A 14634-nucleotide genomic window follows, 5' to 3' on the forward strand; every position below is an offset into this window, starting at 1 on the left:
TGTGATGATTTTTTTTCGTTGTTGTGATTATGAGGATAGTGGGCGAGAAATAACGTCGAAAAAAGGAAGAATAAATCAAAGCGTAATCAACCAAGAAAAATGTTTGAAGATGTGACGAGGGGCCAGCAAAAGAATGATGTACGGCCAGCGATGACAAAAAATGAATAAAAAGCCAACAAAAAATGAATCAAGAAAAAAAGAGGCGCGAGCATAAAAAAAAGGATGGTGAGAACTATCGTATGGCGACGAAATGCAAGGGGCCGACGATGGTTAAGAAGACTTCGAGATGAGGAAGGCCTAAAAAAAGCTAAGACGCAGGTGTCTGTTGGTAAAAACGAAGTTGTAGAGAGGGATGCCGCGGTACGAGAGAGAAAGAGAGGAAAAGAGAGATGGACGCAAACGACAGGCAAAGTTGGCTCGAAGTTCAAAAGGGAGGGAATGCGAGAAGCCCAAGGAGCTGTTCAAGGGAAGAAGCCAAGTGGAGTTGGTTTGAGTGGGTGGGTGGTGGTCACAGCACAGGGCACAAGATGAGGGAAGAGAGAGCGCGAGAAAAAAACAAGGAAGTTTAATGTGTGGGAGACAACAGCACGACCTACTTTGTACCAAATATTCTGGATGCAGGATCTTGGGACCCCGGTCGAGGGTTGTGGGCTCTCGATGTCGGGAGTTCTGGGCGGAGATCTTTAATACAAGTGAGTGCCTGCGCCTGTGCTTGTGCATGTGCTTGTGCTTGTGCAGAAAAGGACAGGACCCAGTGCCAATGCCAGCCTACAGCAAAGGTGCATGGATGGAATACTTAGAGCGGGTACTGGCGTCGAAGTTGTTGTGCGAGCGGGAGAAGCGCCTCGCTTTGGATTTGTTGTTGTGTTGTTCTATTTGGGCTGTTATGAGGGAACCGGAATAGCTAAAAGGGGATGCACACAAGGCTAAGGCTGCGTCGGTCCAGACGGCGCATCACGAGGCTGAATCCGAGACGACAAAGGGGAGGTCGCTACACACAAAGCAAAAACTACTAGTGGCCGAAGAAAGGTGCGAAAGTAGGCGGCAAAAGCACAAGGCAAAATGACAATGATGAAGGAGTGCGGATGCGTGGATGCTGCGTTCTGGCTGAAGATGAAGTCGAGCCAGAAGCCACAGCCATAAGAAGAGATTTTGAAGGTCAAGGTGGGTTGGGCAAGAACGAGTCACACACAAGCCACCACCGACAGATGGAACATGGCAGAATTCAGAGCAAAAGCCGCAATGATGATTGGCTGTTCTGAGCTTGTAGAACTAGGCAAGAAGCTGTAACTAGTCAATATTTACTGAGACGAGTAGTTGTCGGTAGGCAGATGTCTCGAGGCAAGAGCCAGAGTGAGAGATGGCTTAGGGAAGGAGACACCAGACGGGAAGGAGGCTCCACGAGACTACTCCGCGAGACTACAGATGGCTACAGATGGCTACAGACGGCGAGAGACATGACGCGCACCTCCCCCATTGCCCATCCCCGGGTCCGGTGGCCAGTCGGTTGGGCGAGCATCACGCTATAAATCACAACGATACAATCTCAAGCATCAGTTACACGATGAATCAGCTCAACACAACAGCTGCTTTTGCGACAAAAGCCTTCCATCTCCCATGAGCCGCTCGTCAGGCACATCTGCCTTTTCTGGGATTTTTATACTCTGGGCCGGGCATGCGCAAAACCAAAACAATGTGCTTGCATATGCACACGGCACACTTGCTTTGTTGTTGTTTTGGATTGTTGGGCCAGACGCGGCACATTTGTTTACTTTGTCCCACAACGGGGGAAGGGGGGGCAACGGACGTCCTTTTTTTTGTGCCTGATGGGATGCATGCATAATGTGTCCACACACCCAGGTTGAGATCTCTACCTATGCATATATGCATGTATAAACAATTTGTGCAAGGTCTTGACACACGCATTTCACAACAACACGGCAGCTCAATAAGGACCAGCATGTCCACCTCAGTCCTCAATCACAGTCACAGTCACAATCACAGCGCTCTCTTCCTTTTATCCCAACCCTTGATCATCCAGTCTTGGGGCACTAGCTTTCTGCCGCGCTGCTAACTGGTTGTTGACTTTTGTCTCCCGTAAAGCTCAGCTCAAAAGCTGGGCAAAAAGATTTGAAAAAAAATGAAAATTAAAAAAAAAAAAAAAAAAAAGCACATCCCTGGCACTCACACTAAAACAAGGGACCAGAAGACTTCCAGACTCCTCCTCACACCATCCACCAGCTGGAATGCACTATGACTCTTCTTCCTGTGGCACCCAGAAAAAGAAAAAAAGAAAAAAAAAAAAAAAGAGCGGCATCTGGGTGATAGTTATCCCCCCATCCGATAGCGCGTCGTGGGCGGCCGTCAATATCCCTTTTTCCGCGGCTTCAGCCACTGTATTTGTTTTTCTTTTTGCTCTGCTTTCTTGTGCCCTCCATTCCAGCCAGATCAGTTTGTTTTCATCCATCCCTGGCCATCATCAAAGGGTTCTATGCCTGAAAGTCTATTAACACAAAAGTCTTGCATTGTCCCATGTATTCAACCCTTTAGTTCCATAACCCTAAGATATGACTGTCAGAACTAAGGCTGCCCCTGCATACTGATCCCACATTTCACCACATGCCCACCCAAGCCGCTGGGGCTTCCCGACACAAAAATGGAAATGGATGATCTGCTGGTTCTTGGTTCTTGGTTTGTTTACTTTCCTTTGTTTGGGTTGTCGTCTCTTTTTGGAGAAGTCCTTGGGCCTTGGTGTTGGTAGTGGTAGTGGGCGTGGAGGCTGGTACATGTTGTCCCATGTCAGGTCATGTCAGGGGGCTCCAGCAGGCCTTACAGGGCCTTGTCGGGCTCCATTAAGCCCTAAAAGGATCCAAAAGAAGCCGCTGACCTTGGGGCATCCCACTAAGCTGCAGCTGACCTGCATATGAACCTGCATCTTGCCTTTGAGCTTTGGGCTTTGAGCTCCGAGCTTTGAGCCCCGAGCTTTGGGTTTATGCCCGGACCTACATTGCAGCCAGCTAATCGACTCCTCCTCCTTGTCCTCCTCTTCCGGGAAGTGGCTTTCCGCCTTGCTTTTTTCTTCTGCTTCCTCTTACACCAGACAGCAGAGACGTCTCCCTTTCTCTCTGGGCTTGCCTTTCTAGGGAGCCAGTGCAATAAGAACCAAGATAAGCACTACACTCCACTCCTCCTGTGAATTTGCACAACATCTCCAGAGTATGTACATACATACATACATAGTATATACTGGGAGCTGGGTGAAGGCTCTCTTTTGCCTCACTGGCTTGGCTTCCATCACTAACTACGTTTTTGAACAAGCTAAATTGCATTATATCCCTTGCGTTGGACCTGCATGGAGAACCCTCTGGTAGCCCAATCAACCCTTCCTTTCTTTCACGTGGGTGTCCAGATTTCACGACAGCAATATGTAGGACTGACCTGACCTGACTCACTTGAACATGTGCCGATGTATTGTGCAACGCTCGAGTTCTTCACAACGAGCCTTGCCCCGGTTCCGTAGCTTAGCCTTGGCCAAGTAGTGTAGTTATGTAGTTTGCCCACCCGTCAAAATCCTACGCTTCCATACAAGGGGCCCCAACTGCGGCCCCCTCGACAGACCACAAGTTTCATCGTCTTCAAGGTCGAAATGACCTCATATCACTACATTCCAGGTCCAGGGCGTATGCCAACTAATGTTGCACTCTACATTTCTTGGTTGAGAGAAAAAAAGAGGCAGGGACATGGCTCTGTAGACCCTCACGAACCTGGCCAGCATATCACGAGCCCCATTTCATCATGAGAGATAGATGATAGATGGTTAGTTACAAGGAAACATGATGTCGTTGTATCTTAAGGGCTGTACACGCGAGTAAGTGTACTTTACTTGTACGTGATAACTGCTCGCTGCAAGCCCGTGTAACAACGTACAGTGTTTGCAGCCCGGCTTAGCCCGGATTCCCTATCTTGTTCTGCTTGTTCTCTCTCCCTGCTGTCACTATATTGACCGCATAAAGTCTCACAGTCTGTGTGCACAACTAGTTATAGGTAGTTGGAACCTGGAGATCTAGGAAAATCCTGGGCACCTGTTTGTAGCAAGGGAGTGCTTGTCAGCCTATAGTGCGGCCAATATATCCACCAAGAGATTAGAGGGGTCCATCAGCCCAAAGCGACGATAGGACCCCGCGAACGGCCTTTGTTGCGCTTGTGTGAGCCTTTCATGCCGTTGATTGTCTGCGTTTGGCCCTGGCCGCACACGGCGTCTGTCGTCATTGTCATTCGCTTCATTCCGCTGTATAGGCATATAGATTAGCCTGTGATTCTTCCCTTCTTCCTTTCTCCGCCCCCCCTTGACCTTCGCCTTCTCTCCACCCGAAACCGGCGTCTGTGTGCGTAACAGTGTCCGTCTTTCTTGCTCCTCTTTTGTTTTGTTTTAACTATTCCTGCCAAAGAAAAAAAACAAACAAACCACACACACCAAAAGCTTAACAATCCCCTTGTCTAGGCTTCTACCTGCATACGGCTAAGGAGAGAAAGAACCTCTTTGTTGGCTTTGCTTTGGGCTTAGTCGCACCGCATTGTTCAACTAACTGGGCGGGAATCCCACCGTCACGTAGTTATTATTGACATATCAAGCTACTCACCCGGCTCACTCGGCCCTGTTCGTGTCTATTTGGTGCGGCTGCGCCACAATCATCAAAGAACGTTGGTTGTGTGTAGTTTTCATAGACTTTTGATTCAGCATAGTCAACTACCTACTATCCACATCTATTATTCGGGCTTCATACAACTACCTCGGTGGTTCCAAAGGATCAATAGCGCCTGTTATCTTCTCATGGAATGTAGTCCATCACCTCCGTTCGTCCCTAGAATACACCAAGAAGCTACTATCCCCGTGGACATTCGCCCATCGGACTTTTTTTTTCTTCTTTTTTTCGTTCTCCTGTAGAAAGACAGGCGTGAAGGACCCTGCGGGATACCTGTCTTGTTGGGATAGCCGCGCCGGTGTGTAGGACAGACGAAGGAGAGGGGGAACGGGAAGACGGAGACACCCAGCACGCCATGACATACTGTAGTCGTGTCCTGCATTCCAGCAGCGCCTATATAGAAAGTAACATGCATTCCAGCCATGTCTCAGACACAGCGAAGCTACGAGTGAAGGGAGAACGAATAGAGAAAGCCATAGTTAATTTCTTTTTGTGTAAAAGAGCCATGACATTGGCATAGCGCTAGCGGCCGCGGAGAGAGAATCCCATACCATGCATGTAGAGTATAGTTTCACAAGAGGCTTTGCGCCGTCTATCTCCGCTCCCAGTCCCCAGCCGGTAACGCCTAGGCGCGACATCGACCCGGTCCACGCACCTCTTTTTTGCTGTCCTCCTCCACCCATCCTTGCCCCTACTCTTTGCTTAGAGGTGGCTTAGGTCGAAGCGCGTGCGTATCCACTCGCACCACGCACACAAATCTTCCATAACCATAAGCGCCTTGCCAAGCACCTGAGGATCACGGCCAGCCGCTTGAGCTTCAGCCGTGATCACGTTCTGCGTTGCAACATGCACATCGCCGTTCAACCTGATCTCGAGCAAAATTGTGCCCACCATTTCGCGAGAGACTTCTACTTCCTGTGCGCCGTCTAGAGACTCATCGCTGATATCCATCTCATCCACGTCCGGCTTCACCATGACCTTTTTATGACCTGCCACAAAGTTCACCTGTAGTCGCGGCGAGGGGTCCAGACTGATATCGACATCTACCCAGCGGTCTAGTTTGACATTGACAGGCTTGGGAACATCAGGCGTGATTACCATTGGCTCACCGGGCAATGGCTTAGGTGCTGGCATAGGGTCCATGCGGTTGGTCATGTCCACGTAGGCTTGCTTGTGTGTGAGCGCACGGAAGGTGTTGCGGTAACGTAACTCGTCGTCATTGCCACGCTCCATCGTTTGGTTTGAGGCGACGAGCGGGAAGCTATTGCGGAGCAGTGTTGCTAGGAATGCGTACTGGCGTAGCACAGGCAGTAGGTTGATGAGCTGTTGCGGGTGCGCGAACTGAATCTCTTGAAGCACCTGCCCATAGACTGGCTTATAGACAAACAGTGCCGTATCAATCGGCTCCATGAACTGGGTGCCTGAGATATCCAGCCGGCTGACCTTGCGGACACTAGAAACCTTGCGCGGCTCGCTTAGGTCCTGGTGTGGAACATTACCATTACCACTGCTGCCTTCATTAACCGCTGGCAAGGAGTCCAAAGGAAAGAACAGCGCATCAAACGTTGTTGAGGGTGCGTGGTGTTCCATAGGCGTCTGGCCGGTCGCCTGCAGAACTTGCATAAATACACTGTGGGGGAGCACGACAGGCGGGTCAAGGATGGCCTTGAAGACAATATCTGGGTACTTGGGTCCCATGCCGGCCTCATCTGGCAGAAGGGTGTTTTCAGGATGCTGCCAGTCAAGTACATCACCCGTGACGCTCTGTAGAGTCTCCTCGGCTAGTGGGTTTTCCTTGACCACCATTGGCGAGATCCATTCTGTAGACACGCGAGCCAGTGCATACGGCATCGTGCCCATCGGCGCCTTAGCACACATGATGAGAAGCGACCACACCAATTCGGACTCTTCGGCAATTTTTGCCATGGAAGGCTTGGGTGGAGCTAGTTTCTTTTCCTTCCAGTACTGCAAGCTGAGACCAACATTACCGCGCGCGTGTAGACTGGGCCGTCCGTGCTTGGTGCACATTACCGTTGTGATAATGGATTCTTCAGATGACTGTCCACCGAGCTCCATGCGTGTCTTTTCCAAATCCCAGTCGTAGAGCTTGTGCAGCGAGAGAGACATGCTGGCTAGTGCTTCTTGACAATCAAAGCCAGGCATGACATTCAGTTTGTCCTGGCTATGCAAACGATCAAGATTCATAGCAAACTTGTCAAGTGTTTTGGTCAGAGGACTCTGGTAGGGCTCCAGTTGCAAGTCCTGCTTGAGGATATCAGCTGCACGTGGACTGTGTTGCTTGACAATGTCCGCTGATTCGTCAAAAAGCAACTGCACATCGACGACAACATTGTTGCGAAGGTAGACATCAACGCTAAATGTCTTCCCCGCCATGGTTATGCAGCGCGGCTTCGAACTATTGGCGCTGCCCTCCCACAAATGAACCAGGCCCATTCTATTGCATAATCTCTCCAGACCAGCCTCGCTGACAAGGCCCTTTTTCTCCTGTATACATCAAGTTTCAAATGTTAGATACATCAACACACTGGCTTTTGTAGACTTTGTAGACGTACCTGGAGCAAGTCAATCATGGCTCGCAGGCGTTTTGCCTTCTCGGCTTCCGAGTTGGCGTTGGTATTAGTGTTATCTATTCCAAGTGACCCAACCGCCAACGGTTCCAGTCCCAAGTCCAGCCCTGCGCCCATCCCCAAACCGTTCATGTTCATAGCCATGGCAGCCGATGGACTATCAAAGGAAAAGGCGCCATTCTGGGGAGGAGCGCCCAAAGAGCCTACATTAGCGGGCGACTTTTTGATTGTTTGTGGCGATGATCGTGGCCCTCTAGGCGAAAATGTAGCGCTTGCGTGGATATGAGAGAATGGCGTTGAAACTGAGACTGGCGGTGTAGCTGCTGCTATCTGGGGAGTACGACCTTGTTGAGAAGCTACCCCGGGCTTACTGCCAGGCGTCGGTGTAGCCATGATGATGGGGAGAAGTAAGGATGGTCGTCGAATGAGTTGTGGGTTAAAAGGCTGGAGGTAGCAGATGAGGATGTTGTGTGGACAACTCGGTTGTTGTTTTCCCAATTGGACAAGTGTGTGCCGTTGGGAGAGATTAAATTAAAGGCCAATAAATAATAATGAGTAACTAAGAAGAAGATATCTGGGGAAGAGTGACATAAATGGGCAAAACTGTTGCTCTGGAAAATGGAAGTGCATGATGATTGTCGAGGACGACGAATTTCAAGATGACGTCTACTTTTAGTTTGAGTTGACATCACGTGATGCCAACCGTGTACCAAAATGATGTGGATAACCCTAAGTACTATCTCAAAACATAAGTGGTTACACACAGATCCAAACATCAAAATATTACTCTTCACAAGGTTAAATGACAAAAAAAATAAAAGGACGTTCGAGTTAAAGAATACAAGTTTCTATGGGTGAACATGAACAGGATTTAAGGAAAGAAGATAACAAGACAAGTTGAACTAGGACCAAAGTAGGGAAAGAAAAATACACTGACTAGTTAACCATAATGAATTTGGAGCTTGAAAAAGCAAACAGACACGCAAAGGAAGAAGCACAAAACTTGAATATCAGAAAACGAACGGCACATGAGATATTTACATGAGCCCCCCTACTCTGAAAGAATTCTCACCCATCTGGCCTCGACTTTTTGGCCGATGAAGACGGACGTTGGGACCCCTCAAGCCAGGCTTGCCAAATACATACTTGTAATATTCAAAGTCTTGTTGCATCTGCGAATCCTTGTTTCCAGGAGGAGGAATAGGAGGCGGAGGGCCAACGGTATTAGTCCCCTGGGCAATCTTTGAGGCTGATGACGGAGGTGCAGCAATAGATGGGACAGGCGGAATAGGCGAAATAGGAGTGAGAGATGTGAAGGTTGGACAACGTGCTGGCTTTGTAGGGGGAATGGGGCTTGGAAGTGGAGTCGGCAGAGGGGACCGGATAGTGACAGGGGAAAGATTAGACTGCATCGGTAGGGAGAGGTTAAATGGGTATCCAGGCATTGCCAAAGGAACATGTTGCATTCCCGGATAGACTCGAGCCATGTGCTCCTAGGCCGTTTGGAGCAAGAGTTGGGCAGCGTCATGAGGGACATGAAAAGTCGGCATAACATTTGCGAACTGCGGTGGAAAGCCAAAAGGCAGCATTGAAATAGGGACCTGCCTAGTAGAAGTATTCTGAGTATTGTAGATATAAGTGGTTGGAGCCTGAGGCAGCGGGTCTTCATTTGTGCCATCACAGAACATTTTCTCTGGGGAAGAAGTAGATGAGGACAATTCTGATCCTTTTTGGGACGTTGCAGGGCCATATATGGGGCTTTTGGGAGTATCTTGGGAATTTATAGACTCTCCTAAGCTCTCAATTGCAGGTCCATACCTAGCACATGAAGGTTTTGGTACGGGCCGCACCATTGGCTGAAATTCTGTAGCCTCGGGATTCAGACGCAAGGTTGGATGAGGCGTAGGCTTCATATCGTCATGACTCAATGCAAGTGAATGGGTAGATGACTGTGATTCGTCATGGTTATCTTCAGAGGTTTGAGAGCTTGGGATGTGACTAGAAGAGCTGGTATCTGACGATGATTCGCAGTCGGGTACGGTGATGTGGTCATCACAGCTAGGAGCTTGGCTAGGAATCCGGCTAATATTTTGACTGGAGTGACGACTTTTGATAGCCGACCCACTGCGGAAAACCTTAAGGTCTTCATCCGAATCGCTTCTATTTTCAAGTAAGAAGAACCTCTTCACTCTCCTGCGCCCTCCTCCTGGGCGGTCGAGAACACGTGCATCATTGAGAATATTTTCTAGCTCAGCTTTGGTTGGTTTCGAACTGACTAGACGAGAGTATTCCGAGTCGGTCGGGATGTATAGCAAGTATCTCGATGAGCCTGGAGCCTGGAGATGGTTTTTGAAACCCATTTTCTAAACCAGGGGATGTGAGTCCCAGTATTAGCGATTTGAGTGGCCGGGATTACTCTTAAAAGGATTGTGAATTTTTGAATACCTCTCAATGATTGGCCCTTGCTGACAATATCACACGATCAGACTCACTAGGGGATCTCTTCGCCAAAATAACCAAGACGATCTACAAAGACATCCATAACGAAAGAGGAGAGCGGATGGGCGAGGATCTGTTGTGAAACATGTGGGTTAGTCTAATGTGACGTGATATTATGTGGCTGCTATGGCGCTGCAGCATCTTTGTCAGCGCATGCAGATGTCTTTGCGACACGTACTAGGTCAATTTGAGAAATGCATAAATGGAAATGCCACAACAAAGATGAGCGTGCGAGGATAAAGAGACAACGGAGTCAAGCGTAATGATGGAGCGGGAGCGGTTGTGGTAATGATGTGCCGTGGATATGTTGGTATGGTACGCTGGATACTATAGTGCCAGTGATAGCACGAGCACACTATGAAGAAAACACAAGAAAACGGAGCAGACTGGCCCGCCCGGAAAAGAAAAGCTAGCTATGGCGTGGGGCCGAATGATGATGTTGACGGGCAAAGGAAGAGAAGAGGAGAAGAGAAGAAAGGATTTCGTTTGCTGGTGGCTACGAAGCGGTCTTGATGGATCACAACACACGAGGACGGAAGGAACTTGGGGATATAGGAGACGACAAGGTTATTACTGGAGTAGAATTGCTCTTGCCTTGTGTGTTGTTTACAAGTACTCATGAAAAGAGGTACTTGACGAGCAGAGAGACGCTTGACAGCGAAGCACGTTTATGTAGAACATGCATACAGATGACGATATTTTCCATTTTATATGTGTATGCCCAAATTGGAACAGAGGATAGCTTGGCTTACTCGTTGTTTCCGGGCCGTGAAAACTCTTCGTTGGATGCATGAACATAGATAGTTAGTTACTTGTATAGACAAGTAGTACATACATAGGCATATACCAACCTCTACTTGCCCTTGGATATGCATGTACTTTTTGGCACCCCAAGAGCTGCAAGTTGTTACATACACAAATGCGTGCTGCACACTCCTGCGTCACCGCTTATTGCACTTCCGACGAATCAGTGGCATGCAAGTTGTCAGACTCGTTGTTAGGCAGTCGTTGTAAGTTGCGTGAAACGTTGGATGGGCTTGCCGAGAAAACTCGCCAATCAGGAGAGGGCTTGGCTTCTGTGATACCAAGCCAGACCCACAAAACCCTATCGATAAGTCCATGCACACAAAACGGGTTGGGCTTTTTGACACGCCAAGTACTCTTGACAACAACCAACCACCAGTTAATAAGGCGGCGAACATTCGGTACTGAACTGCTTGAGCACAGGAACAATTCTTTCTCTCTTCAAAAGCCGGTAAAACCGAACTAACGCTGTTTTTTACAGTCCGAGCCAAGATACAGGCTATTCTCGCCTGAACTGCCAGGTTGGCAGCAAGAGCGCAAGCCCAAGAATGTCCTCCAAAGGAGCCATTCCCTTGTTTATTTTCTTCCCTGACACTCACGATAATCAGAAACAGGCGTAGGAAGATATCGGAATCACTCAGCCTGCTTCTTTGCAAACTTCCTGGGTGGCCTCTTTCTTCTAACTCTAAGTACCTTTCTATTGGTACATGATGCAAGTGTGCCCCCTGTCTCGCAGCCTCTGCATCTGCAAGCTATGCAGAAGTCGGTTGAGCTTACCAGGGCATAAAGGGTGTGTGTCGAGAGCTGCACATACAGCCGGCTGCATCAAGCCAGCAGTCCGAAACAAGCGAGAAGAGAAATCCTGCTGGCCACGGGCATTTTGCTATGAAACCCCAACTTTTTGCATATATGCTTGCCTATAAACATCCAGTTTCTGGCGTTGGACGACACAGTTGGATTTCGGCGATCCTGGGGAAAATTCAGATGGCGGGAGGCATACCGCCAAATGACGGAACAACGCCAGGCGTGTATGCATTGGATCTTCAATGTTTACGTCATGAGCTGTGATGCCTTCTGTTCCTGTGGCGCACAGGTTCTGTTTGGGCAAAGAGAAAAAAAAATCCCTTTTTGTGCGAAGGCTTCGGAGTACATATTAGACACACTTGGTACCTAGGTAAATTATCCCCAGATTGTCTTTCTTCCCAGCTTCATCTTGTGTCCATCTATCCTGCCTAGACATTCACTTTTCTACAGGACTTATACAGACACAGCAGACGAGATACTTGTACACTGTTCATATCATCAATATCATCTTCCACTGCTCTCTATCCTTCACATCTATTACGTGACACGCTATACCTCATGCTTCTCGGATTGCCGCTCATGCTCATTCTCTGCTTTGTTGCGCACAATCAACCTCTCTTTCCCAACGGCTGTACCACCGGCATCTTCAACTCTGTTGTACAGACATTAACCACTGCGCTTGACCCATCGAGACATCCACTGTCGCTATCATCCCTCTTTTTGTGGCTGACTGCGCAGCATACGCACCATGGCTTCGTCTCCAGAAGCCCTTCTATTCTATGCACTTTGGCAAGACCAGAATGTGCGTGAGGAGCTTTTCCGTCTGCTGCACAAGTCCGATATCTGCAACATTCGCTTGGCCAACTCGGCCTGCTGTAATGTTGTTACTAAGCGACTGTTTAAACGCACCCAAATCACCTTTACAGCCAACACCTTCACCAAGCCTAGTCGAATCCAGGCCCTGAATCGCGTTGGCCAGCATATTGAACATCTCACATTCCATTTTCCGCATTCGAAATATACTTTTCTTGCCCCATTGATTCATCCCCAGACGGGCCAGGAAGTCCCGTTTCTGTACACGCCCTACACCTCGATACTCTCTCGTGTGACACGGCCCAAGTACAACGACAACGAGCTGGGCGAAATCCTTATGCAGCAATACCCGCCTCTATTCCATGCCGCCACCAACGTCCCTTCGTTTATTCAAGCCATGAAGCTCATCCCGAAAATGAGGCACTTGACCATCTCTTGTCCTGGGCAGGATCCACAGGAAAGATATCGACGGGATATGGTAGACTATGCCTTGATTAGTCTTCGAATATCGCTGGAGAAGGCTTCGTTGCATAGACTGCACAAGCTTTCTCTGTCTAGCGTGCATCCTGGGGCCTTCATATACCTGCGACATACGCCAGGGATTGGGAGTAGCCCATCATCAGCTCGTCGCTGGAGCCAGATTAACAACCTCCGCATCACTGTCGACTCATGGGACTTTAACGGCCCGGCACCGGGCGTTGATCATCTGAAGATGATTTGCGACTATATCCGCAGTTTCTCGCCTAATCTAGAAAAGTTCAAGTTTGGCTGGTCTGGCCGTTTCACGGGCCCATGCCCGTTGGTCTTTTCTACCACAGAAAATGACGCATTTTGTAACCAAGGGACGAATAACCCGTCTCCATATGCATCGGCTCTTGAGTGTGTTGCTGTCAGGATGCCTAGTCTACGCTACATGGAGCTTCGCAACACCAAGATGAGTTCTACACAGCTTCGTGGTCTTGCCCGAGCCCACAAACAGACAGTAAAGGAGTTTGATTTCGACAATGTTACACTTACGGATCACGGCAACTGGCGCGAAGCCATGCAGTCCCCTTATCTCGATGAGAAAGAAGGAGAATGCTGGGAACAAGGCACAGGTGTTGGAGCTGTGGTGCTCGATTCGGTTCCTCAGTCGCCATCTCAGGCTGTGCAGGCTGCGTCACGGAGACTTATGCAAGCTACAATGGGGTTTTCTGCCGGGTTCAATGTGACCGATGGCACCGAGCCAGCTGGTTCTGGCAGTCCTGCGATACCGGATCCTGATGATAGTGCATCGTTCATCAGCAGCTGGAGAAATAAAAAGTTGCTGCCGCTGTCACCATCGCTAAGCAAAAAGTCAAAACATTACAATACAACAACGGCCACCCCAATGAAGGAAAACGTGGATGTTTTTACTGATAACACCTTCGGAGAGTCTACTTTCCATGCCAGCTGCGATGTCCCTCGGCCGCTTTTTCAGGGTGGTAGTTTCAAGCGTAGCCAAAGATCTGTCGAACCGCCTTTCTTCTTCCCCATGACTCCTCCGCGTACGCCCGGGACTCCCCAGACACCAATACTGAAAGCTCGCTACAGCCCAATCTCGCGGTCTGGAAGTGTCAAAGCCGTTACCTTCTCTCCTGAATTTGAGCCTTCTACGCCAACCTTTGACGTATCTCCAGTGCAGCGCAACTATGCTCAAGAGGCAGCACACCACAGGCTGGCAGCAAACCCTGAAATAAGGGATCAGGCGTTGCAGCAAGCACGCGAAGCAGTACTCCAGCGTATGGCGCGCGAGTATAACCCTGTGACACCGATGCAAGGAATGTCGCCTATGGTCAGGACGCCGGAGCACGGGGGCCTGTCTGAGCCTAGGCTCCTATGTAGGTCTACGTCTAACGCTACAACTGCTGCGTCAGCAGCTTCACTTGCGGTTGGGCTCATGTCGCCGCCTGGCTCGCCGCCGTTTTTGCTCTCGGATTCAGCCTCTGTAGCCGTGAGGGGTGGGTGTACAGCGGATGTTGCGATGGGACGCAAGTTTAGAGAGGCTTTGTTTGGGCCTAACACGATATCAGTGGTGTCTGACTGTGGGCTGGTAGAGAGCCAGTCTGCCTTGGTTCCGTTGATGCTGAGTCGGACTTAAGGGGAGAAAAGTACCAAAGGCTTGGAAGGCCTTGAAGATTGGGGGCGACTTTTCTGTTGTCACAGATTGTCGTCATGGGAGGTGACGTTTACTCTTCAGGCAGGTACCTAGAACTAAGCCACTGATACCGCTAGATTGTGCTCCTTTCGCGAGTTCTGATGTTTGCCGTTTGATGTGTGGTGTTTTATTTGGGCGTTTGGTTGTGCTTTGATTCTGGTTCATTTTCTTTCGATAGACAATCTCTACTCTTTGTTTCAAATTTTGGTGTTTGGATAATCACAGCCTACGCTATTGTAGCACTATA

At 49.2% G+C, this 14634-nt stretch overlaps 3 protein-coding genes across 3 annotated transcripts; 1 reads left to right on the top strand and 2 right to left on the bottom strand.

The window, feature by feature from the left end:
- Positions 1–5405: 5405 nt before the first annotated feature.
- Positions 5406–7684, bottom strand: BROUX77_007772 (uncharacterized protein; the record flags this gene model as incomplete). The annotated part of the gene is made up of 2 exons (XM_073752902.1): positions 5406–7208; positions 7277–7684. The coding sequence occupies 2 exons, from the start codon at positions 7682–7684 to the stop codon at positions 5406–5408; spliced, it is 2211 nt and encodes a 736-aa protein (XP_073602065.1).
- Positions 7685–8784: 1100 nt separating this feature from the next.
- On the bottom strand, positions 8785–9651 carry BROUX77_007773 (uncharacterized protein; the record flags this gene model as incomplete). Its single annotated transcript, XM_073752903.1, has 1 exon — positions 8785–9651. One exon carries the CDS (start codon positions 9649–9651, stop codon positions 8785–8787), a length of 867 nt encoding a protein of 288 aa, XP_073602066.1.
- Positions 9652–12146: 2495 nt separating this feature from the next.
- On the top strand, positions 12147–14330 carry BROUX77_007774 (uncharacterized protein; the record flags this gene model as incomplete). The annotated part of the gene is made up of 1 exon (XM_073752904.1): positions 12147–14330. The coding sequence occupies one exon, from the start codon at positions 12147–12149 to the stop codon at positions 14328–14330; it is 2184 nt and encodes a 727-aa protein (XP_073602067.1).
- Between the last annotated feature and the right edge of the window lie 304 nt (positions 14331–14634).

The sequence above is a fragment of the Berkeleyomyces rouxiae genome (genome assembly GCF_048999995.1).
Source record: "Berkeleyomyces rouxiae strain 22BRR77 chromosome Unknown BrBRR77_ptg000012l, whole genome shotgun sequence".
Lineage (NCBI taxonomy): Eukaryota > Fungi > Ascomycota > Sordariomycetes > Microascales > Ceratocystidaceae > Berkeleyomyces > Berkeleyomyces rouxiae.